Source organism: Ostrinia nubilalis, chromosome 22, assembly GCF_963855985.1.
Source record: "Ostrinia nubilalis chromosome 22, ilOstNubi1.1, whole genome shotgun sequence".
In the NCBI taxonomy this organism is placed as follows: Eukaryota; Metazoa; Arthropoda; class Insecta; order Lepidoptera; family Crambidae; genus Ostrinia; species Ostrinia nubilalis.
The window spans coordinates 5,406,999-5,430,521 of NC_087109.1; the positions used below are offsets into that span (position 1 = coordinate 5,406,999).

At 40.1% G+C, this 23,523-nt stretch overlaps 2 protein-coding genes across 2 annotated transcripts in view; one reads left to right on the top strand and one right to left on the bottom strand.

Moving 5' to 3' along the window:
- Positions 1 to 15,205, top strand: part of LOC135082886 (solute carrier family 2, facilitated glucose transporter member 8-like) — a 47,547-nt gene extending 32,342 nt beyond the window's left edge. The window contains exons 4-9 of the mRNA XM_063977648.1: positions 1,248 to 1,364; positions 2,476 to 2,682; positions 4,792 to 4,924; positions 9,608 to 9,837; positions 10,249 to 10,443; positions 12,803 to 15,205. Coding sequence (XP_063833718.1) covers positions 1,248 to 1,364; positions 2,476 to 2,682; positions 4,792 to 4,924; positions 9,608 to 9,837; positions 10,249 to 10,443; positions 12,803 to 13,063 — 1,143 coding nt within the window. The 3' untranslated portion in view covers positions 13,064 to 15,205. The remainder of the gene's footprint in view (positions 1 to 1,247; positions 1,365 to 2,475; positions 2,683 to 4,791; positions 4,925 to 9,607; positions 9,838 to 10,248; positions 10,444 to 12,802) is intronic.
- A 1,193-nt stretch (positions 15,206 to 16,398) lies between these two features.
- Positions 16,399 to 22,223, bottom strand: LOC135082989 (trypsin-6-like). Its single transcript, XM_063977751.1, has 6 exons — positions 22,130 to 22,223; positions 20,531 to 20,762; positions 18,682 to 18,863; positions 17,920 to 18,017; positions 16,868 to 17,035; positions 16,399 to 16,455 (listed from the first exon to the last, which is right to left on the bottom strand). The coding sequence occupies exons 1-6, from the start codon at positions 22,146 to 22,148 to the stop codon at positions 16,399 to 16,401; spliced, it is 756 nt and encodes a 251-aa protein (XP_063833821.1). The 5' UTR covers positions 22,149 to 22,223.
- Between the last annotated feature and the right edge of the window lie 1,300 nt (positions 22,224 to 23,523).

Genomic DNA, 23,523 nt, shown 5'->3' on the forward strand with positions numbered 1-23,523 from the left:
TAAAGTATTATTTAAACTCTTATTGAAAACTAGTTCTGTTACATACTTTTCGGTTAAAAAGAGCTGTTCCAAATAGAGCTGAGTGTTTGTCACCCAGGAATAATGTAGGTAGATGGATTTTTTCTGGTGAAAGAATTCAAAACTACAGAAATAGAGACTTCGTATAATCTCACAAAATTACCAACTTCACCTCTGTAATTTTTCATGATTATTGTAATTAAGTACATATAGATGATTAAATTCTTTAATTAAGTACTGTTAAACATAATTTATACTTGAATAAGGTAATGCAGTTCAATCACAGCTATAGCAATAACATTGTTCCATGAAAAACAAATGATCCAGAACCTATCTTCAGTGGTTTAAACTGGACTCATGTCAGCCAACGTGCAATGATAATAATCTGTACAATACATGATACTTGACGTTTTGATTACGTACATTTAAAAGCAATTCAAAGCATTCTTGGTTATCTGCAATAATCTTAAGTGCTCTAGAAGTCCTCTACTGAACACAGGCCACCCCCCAGGACCGCCACTCTGGGCTTTTCCAATTGAAATAATTAACGTTATGATTATGAAGCATTTAGATTCGTTTCAAGTATTTTTTATCGTACAATATTAATTTGTCATGATAGTTTTTCTTATGCTTCAACCACAGTCACCACACCAACGCGAGCAGATCGCGCCGGCGATGGCGATCTGCTCGCGTTAATGTGGTTGAAGCCTTAGTTTATAAACGTATTGTTTGCCTAAGCTACCAATCTAACAAAAAAATGTGCCGTGTCATTTCGACTAGAAGGACAGGACCACCACAAACGTTATAGAGGCCACTAAGGAAGAAATTTGAACATCTGGCTTTCTCAACCATTTCAGCTACTGCGGGGAGTATGCCAAATCCTCCAATCTCTATACATTAGAGAAGATTGTGTGACTGTCTGTAGAGAAGACTAACACCCGTATTCACAAACGATACTTGCTTAAGTGAAGCAGAAAATAGAACGCACAGTGTTGAATAGAGCTCTGTGATTGGTTCGTGTGTCACCCTGGGCGTCCACGCGCACTGTGAGACCTCATAGTAATGTTTGTGAATATGGGCGTAAGGAACTGATAATAACGACGCGGTGCCGCACTCGTCTGCCCGATACAGACATTTCTATGTAACAGCAGCGGCACCGCACCGGCATCGCACCGCCGCCGCAACGTATCGCGTGCTTTTGCTCTATTAACAGGTGTTCTGTGTTCCAGATGAGCTGGTCCATCACGCTGTTCTCGCTGCGGCCGTGGGCGCTGATCGCGTCACGTGTCGTGGCCGGCTTCGCGTGCGCCACGTGCTACGTCGTCACACCTTTGTACCTGAAAGAGGTGGGTCATCTCATCATCTCTACTCAGCTAAAGGATGTCCACTGCTGGACAAAGATTGAAAGCCACGATAGCCGAACGGTGAAGGGGTCGGACTGGCCGACTCGTGATCCGGGGAACACGGGTTCGCTTGCGCCGCTTGACTATTGTGGTGAGCTCACTCGTGATACAAGCATATTTAGCTTAGTACGAGGGGCTAATTTGTAAAAAAAAAAGATTGGGAGATCTTGGGGACCAAGGACTTCCAAAACAAACGGGGCTTAGTTGCCTGTATCCAGGTGCTTCCCGCGACCATAATACACCACGAGCCAATTGTTTAAGTTTGAATGGCAACAGCTGCCATAATCAGTACTGGAACTGCTCTATTTACAAAGCTAAAGAAATCTTGCTATTGAAACAAGTTTAAAATATCCTTGGTGGAGCTGAAGCTTGGAGCTTACAAACATGGTGAATAGAGCATTAAAGTTAATAAGGAGAATCTTATATTTCTGAGGGTTAACCATCCACTTTCCGCGTTTAAACACTTTTGCTTATGTATACGCTCACCGCCTTTCCTATCTTTTGGTACTGACGCGGAAACTTCCACAAAAAATACTGAAGTCGAATCTCTTAACACTAATCGACTCAATTTTGCTGTCGGAAGGTTTTATTGTATCCGATGAACTAAAGTAATCAATGATTGCCTCTGGAATCTGTAATGGACTGAAATGGAAATTGATTTTTTCCATCCTATTGCATCTTTTTGTTAATCAAGACCGAACAATGATTGATACGCACTGATGAACTTTTACTATTGGGCATTTGCTGCTGAAAAAAGGTTTCATGTAGCACTGCACTTACCTATAGTACTATTTACAAAAGGATTATAATGTTCATTATATCCGTTATCTGGTAGGTACCCATAGTAGAAGCGAGTCTTCCTGTGACTTGGCCCACTTTTAGCTTGGTCCACGGGCAAAGCACTGGATTGAACTTTTAAATATTTTTCTTCCAGCGACATGGCCCACTTTTTGGGGGCAGTTGCTGGAGACTCGTACAAGTTTTGCTTAGTTTATTTATTGTCCAAGAATAATAATAATAATTTTATTTATTTGTTTTCCCATTTTTTCACTAGATCGCGTCCGACAACGTCCGCGGCGCCCTCGGCTCCCTCTTCATCCTAGCACAGAACCTGGGCTACCTCGTGATATACCTGTGCGGTGACCTGATGCCCTTCGCGTCGGTCATGTGGCTGTGCACGGCGGTACCTGTGCTCCATCTGCTGGCGTTTATGGCCATGCCCGAGACGCCTGTGTTCTTGATCAAGCAGGGGAAATTAAAGGTATGGGAATTTTGAAGCGTGAAAGTAGTGATAAGGGAATGTTCTCTGCTTATACCTTACATTCTTTCAATATTATTGGACTTTAAAAAACACAGGCACAAGTCCATACCTGTGCGCTGTTATTTAGACAAAACTGTGCATACTCTTATCTGTGCACAGTTTCAACCAAATTATGTCCCAATTTAAAAAAATGATTTTTTTTTAAAGTGCAATAACATTGAAGGAATGTAAGAGGAAACCTTAAAATGAATAATGGATAACAATTTAAAGCTAGTAATAACTACTCTACTACATAAAGCTGATGCCGCTGGGGCAGGAAAGTTCTTGAGTGGCGACCACGAGCCGAAAGACGTAGCGTGGGCAGGCCTCTCACTAGGTGGACCGACGATCTTGTGAAGGTCGCGGGAGGTGCCTGGATGTGAGTGGCGCAGGACCGGTCTTTGTGGAAATCCTTGGGGGAGGCCTTTCGAACGAACGAACGAATAACTACTCACTCAACCAACTCATAAGCCCTCAGTTGACATAGTTATTTACGGATATCAGCGAGATTTTAGCGAAACTATTTTTTTTTCCTTAAAACAGATGATATCAATGAACGCCGTAGGTATGTATGAACACCGCTCATACCTAATACAAATACATAAGCCATAAGGAAACCTTAGCATGATTATATTTTTTCTTATTTTACCTCATAATTTTGTACCGTTACAATAATAATAATAAGGGTCAGTTCATCAAGTGTACCGACAGCACATTAAGCTAAACATTGTGGTAGGTATAATGTAATTTTATTAAGTGTGATTTGGCAACAAAATATGTAATCTCATGAGTTCACGACTGTACCCTGTTTGTGCCTACTCATGTAATTATTACCACAGAGAAGAGGGTACACTTCTAATACAGGTTTTTATAAACTTAAAAGAAGTTGTGCCAAACCCTGTAATGATAAAACTTGTAACTTCAATAAAGAATTATTTATTTATTTAATTTACTCATACATAATCTTATGCTACAACATTTTGTCGGATAAAACCTTTATGCCCTCGCACTGCATTTGTTTTTTACCAAATTAATGCAACCAGTTTTTTCCTTTTCTGGTGTCATCGACCGATGACTTGTGGTCATTTGCAGTTGGTATTTATTTACTTCTGAGCACAGATCACAGAAACTAAAGGGAGATGTGACAAGGGGGCGTGGCCAGTGCCTTAGCAATATGCCCAAAAACAGAACACATTGCTCGTGAAAGCAATGATGACAGCAGCGACATCATCGCCATAATGTAAACTAAAAACTAAGCTTTTTATTATGTGAGTGTGAATTTCTAATGCGACACTGAGTTTCGAACTCAGCGCATTAGTTGGCATCTCTATTCAGGGTGGAAACGTTAAGTGATCTCACTCGATTATTTCTAAACTATACAAGATATTGAAAAACTGGTTACTGATCCTGAAAGTGCTTCAAAAGCTCTTTCAAACGGTACGAATAATAGGTTACAGAATAAACTGGATCTATCTGAAAATTCAATGTTTCCAGCTTCCATGCTAAATGTATGCCAGACACACAATATTAGAAGTGTAATTTTTTTTATTTAATAATAAACTCTTAAAATAAACTCGTAAATTATGTTCTTATTTTAAATTATTCATCTAAAACAATTGGTTTTAGGCTTTACTTGCTATAATATTGTCAAGAGATGAGTGTCATGAATGTGGTAGTACAAAATGTATGGAAGAAGGATACATTGAAGTTTTGGATAGATCCAGTTTATTCTGTAACCTATTATTGATACCATTGGATAGAGCTTGTGAAGCACTTTTAGAACCAGTAATCAGTTTTACGATATCATGTGTAGTTTTTAAGATAATGTGACTTTACCAAATGTATGGAAGCTGGAAACAATGAATTTTCGGATAGATCCAGTTTATTCTGTAACCTATTATTAATACCGTTTGATAGAGCTTATGAAGCACTTTCAGGATCAGTAACTAGTTTATTGATATCTTGTATAGTTTAGAAATAATCGAGTGAGATCACTTATCGTTTCCACCCTGTATATCTCTATGCTTCTGAGTTATGCTTTTGGTCATTTTCCAACTTATCCGTTTTCAGGAGGCCAGAACAGCGTTGGCATGGCTACGCAACACCACCACCGATGATAAGAACTTAGAAGAAGCCATCCAGGAGTTGGAGAGAGAAGAGGAGTACACTAAGTCCATGGCACATGCCAGCTTTAAGAGCCTAGGTGAGTGTCGATTATGTGGTTCATATAGGGAGTTACATGAAAAGCCAATCAGGGGGCGTCGTGTGAGTTTACGTCACACGTCGTCAAAAGCGAGCGTGTTAAAAAAATATATGAAGATTTTAGTTCTTGAAAGTTTCCGCTAGGGGCGCTGTACAATCCGTCATACATAATGTCACTTATTTACGCAGTCAACAACGAATACGGTTGACGTAAACTCACACTACGCCCCCTGAATCTATGTATTGAAATGGTGAAGCAAAAGTATTTTTAGAGTTACTTTAGAGAAGTACGAATAAGTATAATATTAATTTCTAGTGCACAAACTACGAATATACCCTTCAACTAAGCTAAATATAGGACTTGTGTTAAGAAGTGACTTCATCACAAAGTAGTCCAACCGTCGTTGCGTCGGGAATCGGCCAATCTGACACGGATTCGGGTTTGGGCTATTGGCCCATTAAGGGTTTTATAAAGGTTTAGTGGAACAGATCGATTCATCCACGAAGACGCGCCCCACCAATTTTTGGTCGAGGGAAGCGCGGGGTGCGAGGAGTTTGATCCGAGCAATTCGAGCGTCATTATTGCTGTGTGCATGTGCTCTCATGGATAATTTAGCGTGTGCCGAAGCGGTATTAGTAGAAGATGAAGCGGTAGTATTAGCGGAAGAATGGAGGGGCGCGTCTTCGTGGATGAAACGATCTTATAATTGTTATCTCGCGGTCAGAAAGGCGTGTTTCAAATAATCTTGTAATTAAGTTATTCCCGGTTTGGTTAGGAAATCAACTTGACTCACCTTAAGACCGTAAGCCTTGTCGAATGAACCATAAAAAACTACTATCCCATCCTTTACGAGTTAATATGAAATCGCTAGAAATCATTAAGACATCTCTGAAACTATTGGGTTTTCCCGGATCTAAAATTCTACACCTGGCTGCGTAAAATTATCCTCATTTCACTTTCTCCATTCGTTGGTTTAATTCATTGATTTTACAATACCTACGTTACATTTTACATTGTTATGTAAGAGGTAACATAATCGGCTGTAATCGGCAATATTTCTAAAAAGTTTAAAAAGTAGTGCTGGGACTATATTGCCACAGAATAAAATACAAGTAGGATATTGCTGATTTTTTTTTTATTTCTAAGAACTTCGAACTTCGTATTATGACCGCGTATCTGATCTATTGAACTAATTACTCGTTTTCTTCTACCTGTTTTATAAATTAACAGTTAAATACTTTTCCTTTAGATAACCCTTGTATAAACCCACAGAATAAATAAAACAGTCAGCAAGTGACCTATGATATTATCCAGAAAAATCTATGAATAATTTTTAGTACAAACATCGTTCTTAATTTATGAGCTGCTGACTGTACATTGTACAGTCAGCAGCTCATAATACTCTACACCAGGGATGGCGAACCCTTAAGTTTGAACGTGCCACTATTTAAAAAAAAATTTGAAGTAGTCATAGCATAGACACGTGCCATTAAATTAACATCTAATGCTATCAAGTGGCACCACTGGTGAGTGACACGACCTTACTCTACAGTGGCACTAACTGATGACGGCAAATACGATAGCTCATAATCAAAACACATTATTTACTATTGAATTACTGAATTTGTGATTGGTGGCGTGCCATCATTGGCACGCGTGCCATTGGTTCGCCAACCCTGCTCTACATTATTGTTACTAAATAGCCGCTATTATTAAAACTCTCTTTAAGAACCTTAGGATTTAGATTTATGTGATCGTCTTTACCAATAGTCCGATGAGGACGTGGCACCATATTTGATTTTAGTAACTTTTCGCCAAACAAAATATTTCGTGAAAATAAAATTAATCAGGCGAAGGTGCATGTCAATTGCAATTCAAGCATCCATAATACATCGTCGCATCGCGTTGCACGCGTCGTCGCACCGTGTGATTGGGCTGTCTGATCAATTTGAGTTATGGTCCAACCAACGGTATAATATCCAGTCCTGTCGACATAAATAAATTCTCGCAAATAAACAAACGCATAACGAGGTTTCACTTCGAACCTGTTTGAATGTGGATGTTCAAGATAATTGGATATTTTTTATATTCGATTTATTTATCTGTTAGCAGTGATTCTTCAAAATCGTTGATGGCGATGTCATTTTTCGCGCCAATTTCTGACAACCTTTTTTATTTTTTTATATCTGTTCAAATGAGGTCGAATACCTTGTGTCAGACTTTATGAGGCGTTAAAAGCATAAAATAATAATTATGACATGTCTCATAATGGTGATGGTTAGGTCCTTATTTAATGGATCCTTATTCTTATTTCTTTTGACTTAGGTTCACAATTCACAATACCCCTTAAAGTTAAGAAGCACTGACAGTTCTGCCTACAGTTACCTAAGGAGGTTATCTCTTTAAATATTTCCGAAACTCACTATACTATGTAGTACTTATTATTATTCTGTGCTATAAGTGCCAGAATAAGATTTAACTACTATTTGCACTACTTGGATTTCATAACTGGATTTAAAAGTTACTAAAACAATCGTAGAATAGTCTATGACACAATTTATGACACATCTTTTAACTGTTTAAAATGTTAAATCATTTAATGAGGTGTCCTTTACTCATGACTTTTACCGAAGCAAATAAAAAGTACCGACTACAATATACAGGTCTTCCTCTTAGGTAGGTAACACACCTGCAGCTCGTGGTTAAATTTAAGGAAACTTGCCCCAATAGGTAACTTAACATGTGACTTGTCTCGCTTAGCGCGTCATACATAGCAAAATAGACAATTATGAACTTAATTTAGGAAGGTAGCTAACTGTTCTCGGTGGACCGACGATCTGGCAAAAGTCGTGGGAAGAGCCTGGATGCGGGCAGTGAAAATCGATGGTTGTGGAAATCTTTTGGGGAGGTCTTTATCCAGCTGCAGCTGTAGACGTCGATTTATCATCATCATTTCAGTCATAGGAAATCCACTGCTGAACATAAGCCCCATACCATACCATACCATAGTGAGCAGTTGGTAGCGGCCTGCAACCAGCGCCTTCCTGCTACCTTTATGGGATCGTCACCTTGTAGACGTATTTGGTCTATTGGTTGAACTGAATATAGCACTAGTCAGACAGCTATTTTGAATTAATTTTAATACTAATCACCTAGATAACGGGTCGCCCTCAAGGTCAGAAAATATTTTTGTTTTTGTTGTTCATCTTCAGCCAATTAATTGACTTTGTCTGTTCGAACCGGTCGACACTAGACAGATGTTCTAGAAAAAACCGTCTGCGACTACACTAATACAGGGTATAGTTGTAGGTTTATGATGATGGTAATAATGATATGATGATTTATTTTCATTTGAAAAGGGTACGTTTAGGTTGTTAAATAGTAACATTAAGGCTAAGTTGCACCACCTAACTTTGACCGTAACTATAACCGCGGTGCTTTTTGTATGGAGTTTGACAGATTTTTGACGTTTGTCAAAGTTAAAGTAAGATGGTGCAACTCAGCCTAAGTATAGATTTCTAATGCGCAGGATGTTTTTATGCTGTTTCTACTTTAAGAAAAAACACTTTATTTATCAATACAAGTACTTAAGTATTGTCACAAAGACGAATTAAATAAGCCAAGGCCATTGGCCAAGCGCTCAAGATCTGTGCCGCGTGTTGGAGGAAAATTTTTACCATTGGACTTGTCTATCCCCAATTTGATATCATTAGTAATTTGATATCAAACAGCACAACATTTCAATTTATTTAGTACTCCTCGAACGTACTTTCTGAAACATGCTGTTTTTGCGTGAGACTCGCAGTGGTCATTTTGATAAGTAGGTAGGTATATCAGTTAGGTTTTGTGCTACAAAAGTGCATAGAAGACGTTATTGACACACAATAAAAGCCTCGTACTTTCTGAACATGCTGTTGTTGTGTGAGACTCACAGTGGTCAATATCAAGCACGATGCTACAAAGTGCATAGAAGACGTTACTGGTACAAAATAAAGTAAAATATAGATTTTTATATCCCCAACGGGGAAGCTCTTGGCCTGTATCTCACCTCACCTAAGTGATGATCAGGTGGAAGCAAGCTTCACCCGGAATCCTCAACCACAGAGGAACTGGCTATCTTACCTCTTAACTGCCGGAACACAACAATGCTGTTAACATTGTTGTTATGGCGACAGACTTAGGTAAGATGGTTATTATAAATCCATAACAGGTGTATCTTTGGAAAAGAACACTGGGATAAATACTTGTATTAAACAGGTTTAGCTCTACCATCTATTTCTAGCTTTCGTGTTTGTTTCTATTTACGAACTTCACCAACCAGTTTAGGTAGGAAGCAAAGAGCTTTACGCAACTACTCTATACAGGGTGTAAATAAGTCGACCGTAACTTTAAAATGAATTCAGACCATGTTTTTGTCATATAATAGTGTCTATAATAAGCAATGTATGAACTTAGGCTGAGTTGCACCATCTAACTTTAACCGTAATAACTATAACGATAACCGTTGTTTTTTTGTGGAATTCGACAGATTTTTTTAAAAAATATATAGGTACACACATGCACAGCAGCTAGTTGTAAAAATGTTAAAGAGTAAGGACCACAGTAAGGAGCCCTGAGGGATGCCTAATTGAATATTAGTCAGAACAATACCTCCATTATTATAACTGCCTGTCTACGTTTCAGTGCAAGACAAAACGCGTTTCAAAGCGTTTCGGATAGCAGTCAACGTGATGCTGTCCCAAGAGACGTGCGGATACCTGGTGGTGCTCACGTACGCGGGATCCATCTTCGAGAAGGCAGCTGAGACCACCAGCCTGAAGCTGAGCCCGAACAAGCAGACCATAGTGGTTGGGGCTCTGCAACTGCTGGGGTCTATTGTGGCCAGTTGTATTGTGGAGCAGACTGGAAGAAAGGTGAGCATTCATCATCAGATAGCCTATATTTGGAGACTATCCCAATTCGCGCAATTTTATCCTGCCTTCGGCATGTCACGAACTCACGACTAGCCCTTATCAGCGATTTTTCGCTATTTGACGCTCCGTCTAGCTGGACTTCGCTACGCGGCATGAGCACACTAATTATAGAGGAGTATGATCTGCACCACAGTTGGGTTGATGCTTGTCCCCAGAAGGAATATAGCCTTACTTTGCTTTTTCTTAGCTTTGCTCTGCATTAAGTGACATCACTTTCAGCTTAATCCACTGCTTTTCTCTTTTTCATTTCTCGTCCAATTTAAGTGCTTGTTTTACTATTATCTTTCACAGACCAAAGGTTTACGTTTGACTTTTTATCCATGATATTGATTTTCTTTGATTTGTCGCCAGTGGCTGCTAGCCTGCACATCCTTCGTCACGGGGCTATCGATGCTGACGCTAGGGTTATGGTTCTACCTGACGTCAGCATCCTTCTGCCTGCCGGGCTGGCTGCCGGTCATGGCCATGTGCCTGTGCATCTTTGCTGACGCGTCAGGGTACCAGCCGGTGCCGTATGTCATCATGTCCGAGCTGTTCTCGTTTCAGGTGAGATTATTTTTTAAATACATACGAGTACAATAAGCTTTTTCTTGGTCTAGCACTTGTAGCACTTACCTATACCCATTTTTAAACTTAAAAAATGACTCTGAAATGAAAATTAATATTTTTCAATTAGGTATTTGCGGTAACTTATAAGAATAATTTCCACTAAAAATAATAAATAACTGATATTATGTAAATTAAATCAAGTAGTCGACCAATGAGGATCATTTCGATTTTTAGCTGTGAATGCAGATTTATAGGGCTAAGAAATCCTTAATACACAGTGCAAAAATTTTTGTTCTACGACAAAAATTGACGAAGTTATGGCCAAATTACTAAAAAAGTTCACTGACCGCCCGGCGCGGGGACGATGACGTCATTATATCCGATCCGAACGCTGCCGGCGTACTGCGTGGATAGAAAATATTTTTTTCTAGCCAAATTATCAGTTTTAGAGAAAAACTTGTAATGACATTTATTCATCAGAATAAAGTAAGCTATCGATAGGTAATTTTAAAAAATAGAAATTGTGAAAAATAACGCAAAAAATCCATACGCTCATACGATTCAATGGCACGCAGAGACGCGATTGGGGTCTCCGCGGTGGTATATTTGGCGATTTATTCAAATAAAGTGTTCATAAGTGTTGCTAGAGTCATATCTTCTTCCAAGTAAAATATAAAAATGTATAAGTATTAATTTATTTACTTCTAACAATAAGGTATAGCTGAGGCAGATACACTCTGCCTAGGCTACAAGACATTGCTATGAAAATAATTTCGATGTACACGCAATACCTACCTGTTATTTAGTTTTTCTGAGTTAAACCTACGCACCTACCTATCTATTCGCCGTTCCCATGGGCGGGCCAGCTGCTGCAGGAAAGGACAGCCGCTCCGTGCTGGAAATCTATTTAATCTTAGCCTAGAAGCTGGGTATGACTACCCCGCCCCTCTCCTCTCCCCAGGTCATAAGCTGGGCATGACTTCCCCCTCGGCCAGAAGTTGGGTATGATTTATCCCCCCCCCCGGCCCGAAACTGGGTATGACTTGACCCCTCCCCCTCCCCCCAGGCCAGAAGCTAGGTAAGGCTTGCCCCTACCCCCAGGCCATAAGCATAAGCTGGATATGACTCCCCTTCGGTCAGAAGCTGGGTATGACACCCCCCCATGCCAGAAATGCCAGAAACTGGGTATGACTTGACCCCCCCCCCCCTCCCCCAGGCCATAAGCTGGGTAAGGCTAGCCCCTCCCCCCAGCCCATAGAAACTGGTTATGACTTGACCGGTCCCCTCCCCCCTCCCCCCCTCCCCAAGCCAGAAGCTGGGTAAGGCTAGCCCCTTCCCCCAGTCCATAAGCATAAGCTAGGTATGACTCCCCCTCGGCCGGAAGCTGGGTATTACTTACCCCCCCCCCCCCCCCAGGCCAGAAACTGGGTATGACTTGCCTCTCCCCCCCTCCCCCCTCCCCCCTTAAAAATTACTGGTCGATAGGTTACTTTATTTTGAAGAATAAATGTTATTAAAAGTTTTTTTCTAAAACTGATAGTTTAGCCGGAAAAAAATATTTTCCATTCCAATAGTACGCCGGCTGCGCTTGATTCGGATATAGTGACGTCACGCGGCCTTGCGTACGTTGACTTTTAGCGGCAAAAACGGCCTATGTTTATTACTTAATATCTTCGTAAGTAATGGTCCGATTTGGATAATTCAAAAAGATATATCTTTCTTATGTCTTAAAGATTAACGTAGATACTAGTTTTATAGAATTTTCTACAACAGTACTGATCCTCATTGACGTCATTCCATTGTTTTCTATTACTAGACAAAATCTATGGGTGGGAGTTGGGACAGACGCGTTTAGACAGGTCCAAAAAAGTACCTCTAAGGCTGAGTTGCACCACCCAACTTTAACGGTAACTATGACGATAACGGGTGCTTTTTGTATGGAGTTTGACAGATTTTTGACGTTTGTCAAAGTTAAAGTAAGATGGTGCAACCCAGCCTAAGACAATGAGGGCTATCGTTTTTATACTTAACAGTTGGCACCCCTGGCGATTGACAGGACCTTACTCTACAGTGGCGCCATCTTGATGAGTGCAAATGCGATAGTCCTCCTACCACTTTAGCGCTCACCAGTTGGTGCCACTGTCTTCGCTACTAGCAAGTGACAGGACCTTACTCTACAGTGGCGCCAACTGGTGAGCGCTAAAACGATAGATAGTGTAAACTATTGGCCACTAAGAAACAATTTTAAAACCTTTATTCCTATGCTCAAAATAAGTATTTTATACAAAGAACATGAAGTTCATGATATTATATAAGTAAAAACTTCTTTACTGACAACCTAATCTCTTATTTCCAGTACCGTGGAACAGCCACCTCCCTCATCATATCCATGACAGCTCTCAGCGACTTCCTCCAAACAAAGGCCTACGATCCTCTTCTGAAACTCTTCGGGATCCACTGGGTTTTCATCATGTTTTCCATCATTTGCTTCTTGGGGACCTTCTACACTGTTCTATGGGTTCCAGAAACTAAAGGCAGAACGGTAGAAGAAATCTACGCCGTTCTAGAAGGGAAAAAGGAGGATGAGGAAACTGCGAAAGAAGTTAGCAGACTGTGATAACGGGGAATGATTATTGTGTAGCAAAGTAACTGTATACCTACCGGTTTTATTTTCGAAGTGTCTTCGATTTTGAATTTTTTTTAATGGAAAAAAAAATCACTAGGAGTGATGTGGATTGTCGTAACTGCTATTACGTCTTATATCGCCATAATGTCATGTTATATGACTCTATATTTATTAAGAAAAGTATCATACCTATGATTTCAGCCCATAATTTTAGTTCAAGCCAGCAACTGACTTCTTACTGGTCTCTCAAATACGATTTTGAAATATGGTCCTATCTGGGAATGGAACTATTAAACCGATGTGTTATGCTCATTTTCACCATCAATCCCTAATTTTTAAGTCACTCCTTGAAAAACAAAATTTCTGTAATGTGTTACCATAGGGGTCACTTAAAATTAGGGATTGATGGTGAAAACGGGCATTAGCCTACTTACCGAGCAGTTATTGAGCTGTATGAACTGTAGAGACGTTACTTATCGAGTCTACTTACCGAGCAGTTATTGAACTGTACTTACAATAATACTCGTCTACATCCAATATTGTCAAATGGAAAGCGACACTCGTCTTGAGTTTCTAAGATAGAACATTCTTTATTTACGCGTCACCGCTCAACAAGTTTTGTTGCCATATTTTACTTGTGTGACCTAATGAATAAAAACCTAAGCCTGTGTTGCACCATCTTACTTTAACTTTAACAAACGTCAAAAGTCTATCAACCTCCATACAAAAATCATCGGATAAAGTTACTGTGAAAGCAAGATGGTGCAACTCAGCTATAATATAAATTAAATACATAAATAGAAACACTTGCTCTCTACATGAAGGTATGTCACTGTAAATGTGAATAAGTATACCGTCAGATCTTAATCTAACGAGATTGTACACCTGTGTTGTAAACTAGAGTATGAACCTTAACTGCTTACAATTAAGCTTATTTTTTCGATAAATTACAATATGTCAGCCATTAATTTGTCAACCTATGGACATACCGTAGAGTTAGGAATCAAACACAGGTGTCTGGAAGAATCGTTTCTTAGCGATAAGACCGTCTTAAATTGTACTGTTTCGAGTTTATTATCTTTGATTTTTCTGTTGTATATCTATTTTTATTCATTTCACTTATCTACTTAATAATGTAACTCATGTTATGAATCATGTTTAATTTATGTCATAAATGCGAAAGTACCTCTGTTATTTATTTTATTTTCATGCTGCTGGACCAATTTTGATAAATTTTAATGTAGAGATACATAGATTGAACTTTCGAAAAGATCGAAAGCTTCATTTGTTGTTAAAAAAATAACAAAAAAGTCCCCCGTTTCATCATTTAATGATAATAAAATATGAAATAAGTATCTGAATGAAATACCTAATATTGTTGTAAAAATAAATTGGCGCTTAATTATTTGAAAATTACCTTTTTTCTTTCTTTCTTTCCTTCAAAACGATTCCAATTTTCTATTAAAAATGAATCAATATCTACTTTAGAGATTCTTCTGGACATAAAGTACTTAAAGATAATTAATTATCAACTAAATTCGAGATACTACATCATTTTTAATTGCATGTCATACAGTTCATGAAACATAATATTTTATATCAATACAAATCTTAATTACAATAAAGAAACTATAATGTTTTGATTTGTCGATATTGATAATATTGTTATTTCTTTTACTTTTGAATACTTAATATCTTTTAGTAAAATATTTTTAAGATTTTATTTACGTTTTTTTACTCATATCGCAACCGCTCAAAAAAGAATAAAAAAAAGAAGATTTATCGGATTAAGACTTAAAAATATCGTCGATATTAAGAAAGAAATACATTTTAATTCTATATCAAAAAACCATTATGGCAAATATAAACGTCTGAAGGTATTTTTTTTATATTATCGCCTAATTACCTATTTCAAAAAAATAGATTCTGTATTTTTTTTTTCAACAATTATATGTATTCTAAAAATGACATGTATATTTTGACTCTTTTATTGTAATAGAGCTTAATATATTGTCCATATTCCATGTCCAATTTATTGTGATGAAACCGTGCCTTTTCATTCCCAATGTGATATAGATGACGAATTATTTAGATTAAGCTAGTTTTTGAATTAAAATAATTTATTTGAAAGAATCTGTGACTATTATTTATGAAAAACCGGACTTATGATGTCAATTTTAGGGACTGATATGGAGAATGTGTGTGATCTTTTCTATTTTATGCACAAACCACATATGGCAACCAAGACTTTCAAAACAAGGGAAAGACGCTGCTAGTTCGAGTAATTCTCTGAGATGAAAAATAAATAACTCTGGGCTCACTGTCTCAAAACCAGGGAAGCGTTAAGCAAAATGAAAGATGCATTCAACAGTCAAATATTTAACCACTATAAAACTAATCGTGCCTATCGTCGGGCAGCGTGACGTCTTCAGGGCGCGCGTCATAGCCGTTGTGTCTGCAGGTGGTGTGACGGCACCACCGGGGCATAAGACTTCGAAAACCAAGCTATTCACATTGATACAATAGTAGTAATAACTTCGTAAAGCTAGCTTCAACATCAGCTGAGACCTCGCAGCTCTGGGTTGGGAGAATAATTGAAAAACTGGACGTTCGAAAGTTTAATATCAATTTAATCACTACAAAACTAGTCGTGCCTATCGTCGGGCAGCGTGACGTCTTCAGGGCGCCCGTCGTAGCCGTCGTGGCCGGCGTGCACGGGCTGCAGGTGGTGTGACGTCACCACCGGGTCCGCCTCCTGCATCGCCTCGATCAGGTCTGCTGTTGACTTGTACGACGCTATCGTTGATTTTACGAAGTCCCTGCAATGAGTATTGAACTTAGAACTAGTAATAACGAAAAAGGTACCAAGGAATGAGTGCATAGGGCAAATTTTCCTCGCACAAGTGGTGAAATGGCAGCCTTAGCCTTCCTGCTGCCAAACTGCCTTTTATTTGAACAACTGTCCTCTCTCTGGGTTGTTGGAAGAGATCGCATACTAGCAATGACATACCTACCGACCTAAATAATTGTGCCGTTTCGAACTTACCTATATTTCTCTGTTTTTGGCATTTTTGTGTAGCGTCGTAGCTAGGTACTCGCACAACAATGAGTAGGTATCTAAATTTATTATGATGATAAGTATGAAATATCTCCAAATCAGTAGTTTCCTACTAACCTGAAGTAAAAAGCCTTAATGAAGACAGCGGGCTGGTACTCGTGACCGCAGCGCTCGGGCCCGAAGCTCATGACGCCCATCAGGCGATTCTGCTGTACAGCCGGAGCGCCTGCATCGAACTGAAGGCAAAGTTTCGTATGATGGAGTTGTCTTATTGAAAAGTAACAGATAGCGAGCTGTATGGTTCCTGCACAGTAGAAATAGGATTCTGTATGGATTCATGGATTAAGTAAAAGGCGACAGGAAAGGGATCAAGCGAAGGGAAAAAGGGACCACCAAGCATCGTGGAGTATATTTGAGCCTCTTATCATAAATTGCAAATAATAAAATATTAGTTCATTTAGTTTCCAATGCAGGAGGAAAACCCTTTTTAATTTACCAGAGGCAAAAGGGTGGATTTCTCTTCACTCCCCACGCTAGCCAGGCAGTTGGGGAAAGCATATTGAGATGCCGTAGTCGCGTCTTATGACATCTCGTACGATATTCTTTCTACTGTGCCGGAACTCCATGGCTAACAAAAAAACTTCTGGAGATAAAGCCGAACAGAATTGGAGACTATCAACATTTTTGTCGTCCTTTTCTTTACATTCTCTTAGGAAAATTGTCTATTAATCACTTACCAAACAAGCATCCCTGGTGCCATTCCTCAGTGACGCGCAGAAGAAGTCCTGGGTGAACTGGAATCCGTTGACAAGCTGGTATGCATCCACGCAGTAGTGCTGCGTGCGGACCTTCAGCCTGGCAGTCAAAAGGTCCGGCGTGTGGTCGCGAAAGGCCGTGTCTGATCCCTGGATTATCGTCATTATCAACATTAGCAGTATTATTATCAACATCATCATTATGCATCAGCGTCTGGAACCCGTTGACGAGCTAGTAAGCGTCCACGCAATAGTGCTGCGTGCGGACCTTCAACCTGGCCGTCAATAGGTCCGGCGTGTGGTCGAGGAAGGTTGTGTCTGAGCCCTGAATTATCATCATCATCAACATTAGCAGTATTATTATCAACATCATCATCATAATCATCAGCGTCTGGAACCCGTTGACGAGCTAGTAAGAGTCCACGCAATAGTGCTGCGTGCGGACCTTCAACCTGGCAGTCAACAGGTCCGGCGTGTGGTCGCGGAAGGCCGTGACCGAGTCCTGAATGATCATCATCATTAGTAGCATCGTCATCGTTATTGTCATCGTTTGGTGACACATCGTCATTAACGCACCGTATTAAACGTTATTAAACGGTGGTGTTGACTTTAATGACGATGTGAAGATGATGGTGATGTATTAACATATTAATCATCATCAACAATAACATAATCATCAACGTCAGTCTATCTACTTATATCAGTACTTGCATAAGCTTAAGTCCACTTGCGACGACACAGTCTCGACTATCGAAAGTAGTCGCAAGTGGACAATAAATGCTTTAAATCTTTGTAGTTTTAAGCTTCTTTGAATTAAACAATTCAAAGAATAGGAAGGGTGGATAATTATAATTAACGCCCGTATTCACAAACAATGCTTGCTTTTATGTGAAGCAGCAAATCGAACTTACAGCATTGAATAGAGCTCTGTGATTAGTTCGTACGAGTATGTGACCCTGTGCGTCCACGCGCACTGTGCGACCTCATAGTAATATTTATGAATACGGGCGTAAATCTCAATAAAATGGACTTACTCTTGTTGCGCCCCAGCCACTGACAACAACGAAGCTCTGCGCGTACGGCTCCTTTACTCCTTCGTAAATCTTTATCAGGTTCACTTGGTCGTGGAATTCTATGACGCAAATAAATGATGCTTTGATTAATGAAATAATGGTTTCCGACTATCCAGCTGCGCTAGGCTTAGAAAGGATTAACGTACATTTCTTAATAAGCTAATAGGGCAGTCATCAAAACCCCAAAAGTTATTGCCTCAAATTAGTCAAGAAGTCGTTCATTTGATTCAACTATAGTCTGGGTGAGTCTGGTCTGCGAGCACGTAGAATTTTGTCCAATGACCCCAAGCTACCCATCCTTATCGCTCGCGCGTAATTATGTTGCTGTCGCGCTCGCACACTCACTGCGGACGCCCGTCGCACAGTCGCGATAGCAATATAATTACGCGCGAGCGAAGGTGATAATTAAGGTCATGGGGCCCTTTTCATCTAAAAAAGGTAATTGCAAAATTACAAAGCTTCCCTAGGCAGATGCCAACTCTGTCTATTCAAAAATGTCTGGCACTGGGTGAGGCCCTTGTATTCCTTAGGCCCCGTATCATTGATACGGCAGATACAGCGGTAGCCCCTGTCTCCCAATAAGATTCCAGCCATTTTAATACCATCTTCTCAATCATCTAAAGACATCAACATGGTAGGGCAAGCTATATTTGGTGCTTAAGTGCCCTGGAAAGGGCCTATGTACTAAATAAACTGTTTGAATTTGACAACATTGAAACTTACCAAGATTCTCAGCGAGCTTAAGGAGCGCGACGTCAGCGTGAGGTACCGGCTCCTCCTCGAACTTGGGGTGCCGCACGGCTCCAACCACATCCACCAGGGTGCCGCCTTCGTGCGGGCGCGAGCTGCCCACGCGCACCTTCACGTACTGACCCAGCGACTTCAGGGGCGACACGTGGAGCACGCTGGTTGAAAAGGTAGTGTTTATAAGACACAAAGGGAGGCTTTAAGTATGCTCCCTTTGGATCCATACTTGGAGAAAAGAACCATGTACCACAACAACCAGAAGGTTCCAAAAAACACTTGGAGCACGCTGATTGGGAGTAAAGTAAGTGTTCATAAGGCTCTCAGTATGCTTATTTTGGATATAAGCTTGGTTCTGGTCTCCCAAACATACATGGAGCACAATGTTTAGAACTGCTGGTAACAAAGCACGATTCTAAACGTCTAAGAGCCGTCGAGAGTGCCGGCTTACGCTGGTGCATTTCACTGAGCCGAGTTGGCAAGCGCTGCGCAGCGCTGCCACTAGTTACGCATATCTGGCTGTGAAAATATGTAGCACCATATGAAAACGTCATTATGTCCTTTCATTCATCAACAAAAGAAGCGCGACGTCAGCGCGAGGCACGGGCTCCTCCTCGAACTTGGGGTGCCGCACGGCGCCGACCACATCCACCAGCGTACCGCCCTCGTGCGGACGCGAGCTGCCCACGCGCACCTTCACGTACTGGCCCAGCGACTTCAGGGACGACACGTGGAGCACGCTGGTTGGGAGCAAAGTACGTATCAGGCTCTGAATATGCTCCCTTTGGATCTGAGCATGGTTCTCGGTACATAACACAAGATTCCAAGCATTTCCAAGAACCTTCGAGAGATCCACCATTCGGGTACTGGCCCAGGGACTTTATGGGCGACACGTGAAGCACGCTGGTTGAAAGGTAAGTGTTTAAGGCTCTGAGTATGCTCTCTTTGGATCTAAGCCTGACTCTGCCGGGTTGTTCCGAAAAATGTTATCCAAAAGATGCTAGCATGAGCGACGGGACGGTGACAGATAGACCCAACTAAGTAAATCACGTTCTGGAATCCTCAACCAGAAATCATGCTACTTCCAACGGTAGATACATAACAATACTGTTAACATTGTTGTTTTGTCGACAAACTTAGGTAAAATTTCGTAGCTAGCCAGATGAACTTATGACAAGCCCTTGCTATGATTTTTCCTCCATTGGGAATTTACCCAGCTCCTGTGGGTCAACAACAGAACTTACCACTGTAACATACCTATTCTTAAGAATAGGAACCAACCTGTGTGCTTACCATGAGTTTACGTTAGGTGTGCTCGCTAGCGAGTATGTCAAATATTTCTATGAAGATTTTATTTCTTGAAAGTAGCCGCTAGGGGCGCTGCACAATATGTCATACATTAAAATGTCATTTTTTTACGCAGTCGTTAAGCGAGCACACCTAACGTAAACTCATGGTAAGCACACTGGACCTGTACTTGTCCAAAAGTAGGTCAACCCTCAGTAATAGGAAAAGGCAAGGCAGGAAGAAAAGCATTGTGTAAGTAATATGGTAAATTACTGACTAGTTCAGGCAATGCGCAGCCGTGATGACCCAGTTCTGACATCACTAAGTCATCATCATCATCATCAACATTTCAGCCACAGAACGTCCACTGCTGAACATAGGCCTCCCCCAATGATTTCCATAGTTGGTGGCGGCCTGCATCCAGCGCTTTCCTGCTACCTTTATAAGGTCGGGTGGACGTCCTACGCTGCGCTTTCCGGTACGTGGCCTCCACTCCAGAACCTTGCTTAAGTAATAGTAAGTAATATAGCAAAGAACTAACTAGTTCAAGCAATGCGCAGCCGTGATGACCCAGTTCTCGTCGACGATGGCGCCCGCGCACCACAGCCGTCCGTTGATGATGATGGCGGCCATGTACGGGAAGTTCTTCGTGTCCGTCACGTTCCCGCCTCGGATCCGCAGGTTGCCCCGGTCGTCCACCATCATACCGTAGTCGTTACGTATTCGGAGAGCGTTCTTGGGCCCATGTGAGCGCCGGCCGCTGCCCAGCCCGTCTGTCACGATCGTCATGTCGAAATTGACTTCAATTGGAATTATTAATCTTCTATATCTATCTATCTATACTTATAATAAATCTGTAGAGAGGTCAATTCTGTACATGAAATATATTTTCAAAATAACTATCAGGGGGTGATTAGTGATCGATACTGATGCCAAAAATGCAATCAGTAAAATTTTTGTCTGTCTGTCTGTCTGTCTGTCTGTCTGTCTGTCTGTCTGTCTGTCTGTCTGTCTGTCTGACTGTCTGTCTGTCTGTCTGTCTGTCTGTCTGTCTGTCTGTCTGTCTGTCTGTCTGTCTGTCTGTCTGTCTGTCTGTCTGTCTGTATGTTCCTTATAGAAACAAAAACTACTCGACGGATTTTAACGAAACTTGGTACAATTATTCTTCATACTCCTGGGCAGGTTATAGGATACTTAGGAATTCCCACGGAAATGGGAATTAGCGGGAAAATCCTTTTGTATGTAAAATCTAAACCGCTTAAGTTAGACGCTTGAATTTTGGCATGTAGGTACCTTAGTAAACTTAGAGCTTAGTTACAACAAGGAATTCCCGAAATTCCCACGGAAACTGGAACAAGAGGGAAAATCCTTTTGTATGAAAAATCTAGACCGCTTAAGTTAGACGCTTGAAATTTGGCATGCAGGTACCTTAGTAAACTTAAAGCTTAGTTATAACAGGATATTGCAAAATTCTTACGGGAACGGGAGTTAGCGGGAAAAAACATTTGTATGAAAAAATCTAAGCCACGTAAGATAGACGCTTGAAATTTGGCATGCAGGTACCTTAGTAAATTTAAAGCTTAGTTACAACAGAATATTGCAAAATTCTCACGGGAACGGGAGTTAGCGGGAAAAACATTTGTATGAAAAAATCTAAACCGCGTAAGATAGATGAAGGGGGTAAAACGGGATCCACGCGTACGAAGTCGCGGGCGGCCGCTAGTGCACAATAAAATTAATAAAGAATCAAAATCAAAAATATTTATTCAGTTTAGACCACAAGTGGCACTTATGAAGAATACTGAGAATTAAGGTAAGAGCATTTAATGTTGCGATACGAGGTTTTGCAACTGATAATGTTAGATTGACGTTTTATTTATTTTTCGAAACAAAATTCGAAAAGCTCCCAATAATTTAAATCAACTATGTATTTCTTTATTGAATACTAGTTTATTAGTAGCATAATTTTAGCTAAATTAATGCTATTGACTACTACAGAAACTAATTAAAGTAACACGAACAGTATCTTGTCTTACAATGTTATAATAAGAGGATTGATAGATATTTTTAATTGTTCATTGATTTAATTATACCTTTTTGTTTTTTGTAATGCGTCACATTATTATTAATTTTCACATACTTACACACTCCTGCCGCATTCCCCAAAAATTCAGACGACGAAATAACTAAAAATCCGGTCAAAATTGTAACCGTAACATAATTCAAAAACATTTTCTACGGACTGGAGTGTTACATGAAAAATATGGAATAATGGATGCCTTATCGATCTTTTTATGTTCTTACAACTTTTATAAGTTGTGAAATAAAATTTATCGTGTAATATCTTTTCATTCTTGGTTTAGTTATTTGTTCAGTCGTTTCATGGTTTGAATTTTTAAATTCAAATAATAAACAATTAAATAATCGTTTAAACAATCTTTCCTGATTGAGGTCTCACAGGGTGACATACGAACCAATCACAGAGCTCTATTCAACGCTTTGCGTTCGATTTTCTTGTGAATACGGGCTTTAGTTTCCCCTGCAAGAGTTAGAACCAAGTTAGAATCAAAAATGGCAACCGCTCAGCATGTATGCTCTGAGATAGTAGCAAGAAGAACATAACTCTCAGTCTCTCTTATTACCAGAGACAAATTGATCAGATGGGTTGGGGATAGGGTTGCCTTGTCCAAAAACACAAAAGCCGGACTCTGTTTTGGCTGGACATTTTACCCTAAAAGCAGGACATGTGACGGGGAGGGGGGATGCAATTAGTGTCATAGCTCACGAGTGAGTATTGAGTGAGTTGCCCAACATAAAATTCTGTGTCGACTTTCGCCTGGCGCAGCAGGCCAAATAAAAAGCCTAACAAAAGCCGGACAGGCCGGACAAGACCGTAAAAAGCTAAACATGTCCGGCTAAAGCCGGACGCCTGGCAAGTCCCCTAGTTGGGGAGGCGTGATACTACCCGAGTCGTAAGTGGTGGTGATACCTACTACTGCTCCTCTGTTGTCACTAACTTTTCTTATAAGATAATATCACAACATGTAATCATCGCTTCTAGACTTACACAGAAATATTTGAGTAATGTGGATAAAACCCGTGCAAATTAATTTTGAGACATTTTTTCTTTTCAGTCATTGTATGTAAAACTGGTAACTACCGTAAAAACGTAGTTAACCATTCGATTTATTTTTATGTAAATTATTTCATGCTTTGAGCCAATGTTGCATACATTTAGGTTTCTTCACCTAATTTTTGTTTTCGTTTCTAAGTAGAAACATCGATTATTATTATCAACATAAGTAGGTAGGTGATTAACTATTACAAAACTTTACATGATTGGTTTAATTAATAATGTATAACTAAGACCGATCGATATAAATAATTCTTTACCAATTCTTTTTTTTAATGTTCGTTAAAGTCCAAGGATGGTATTTACGGCGAGAAAAGTTCGAATAATTTCCGGGAAAACCCCAGGCGAAATCGCGGGCGGAAAGCTAGTTTAAAATAAAAATCAACAGCCTAAACTATTGC

Excerpts from the sequence above, each read along its gene's own strand:
- LOC135082989 (XM_063977751.1), bottom strand. Across the intron at positions 18,018-18,681 it reads TAAGCTCGCTGAGAATCTTG|AATTCCACGACCAAGTGAAC; the intron begins GTAAGTTTCAAT and ends TTTGCGTCATAG. Across the intron at positions 16,456-16,867 it reads GCACCAGGGATGCTTGTTTG|AATCCTATTTCTACTGTGCA; the intron begins GTAAGTGATTAA and ends GAATCCATACAG.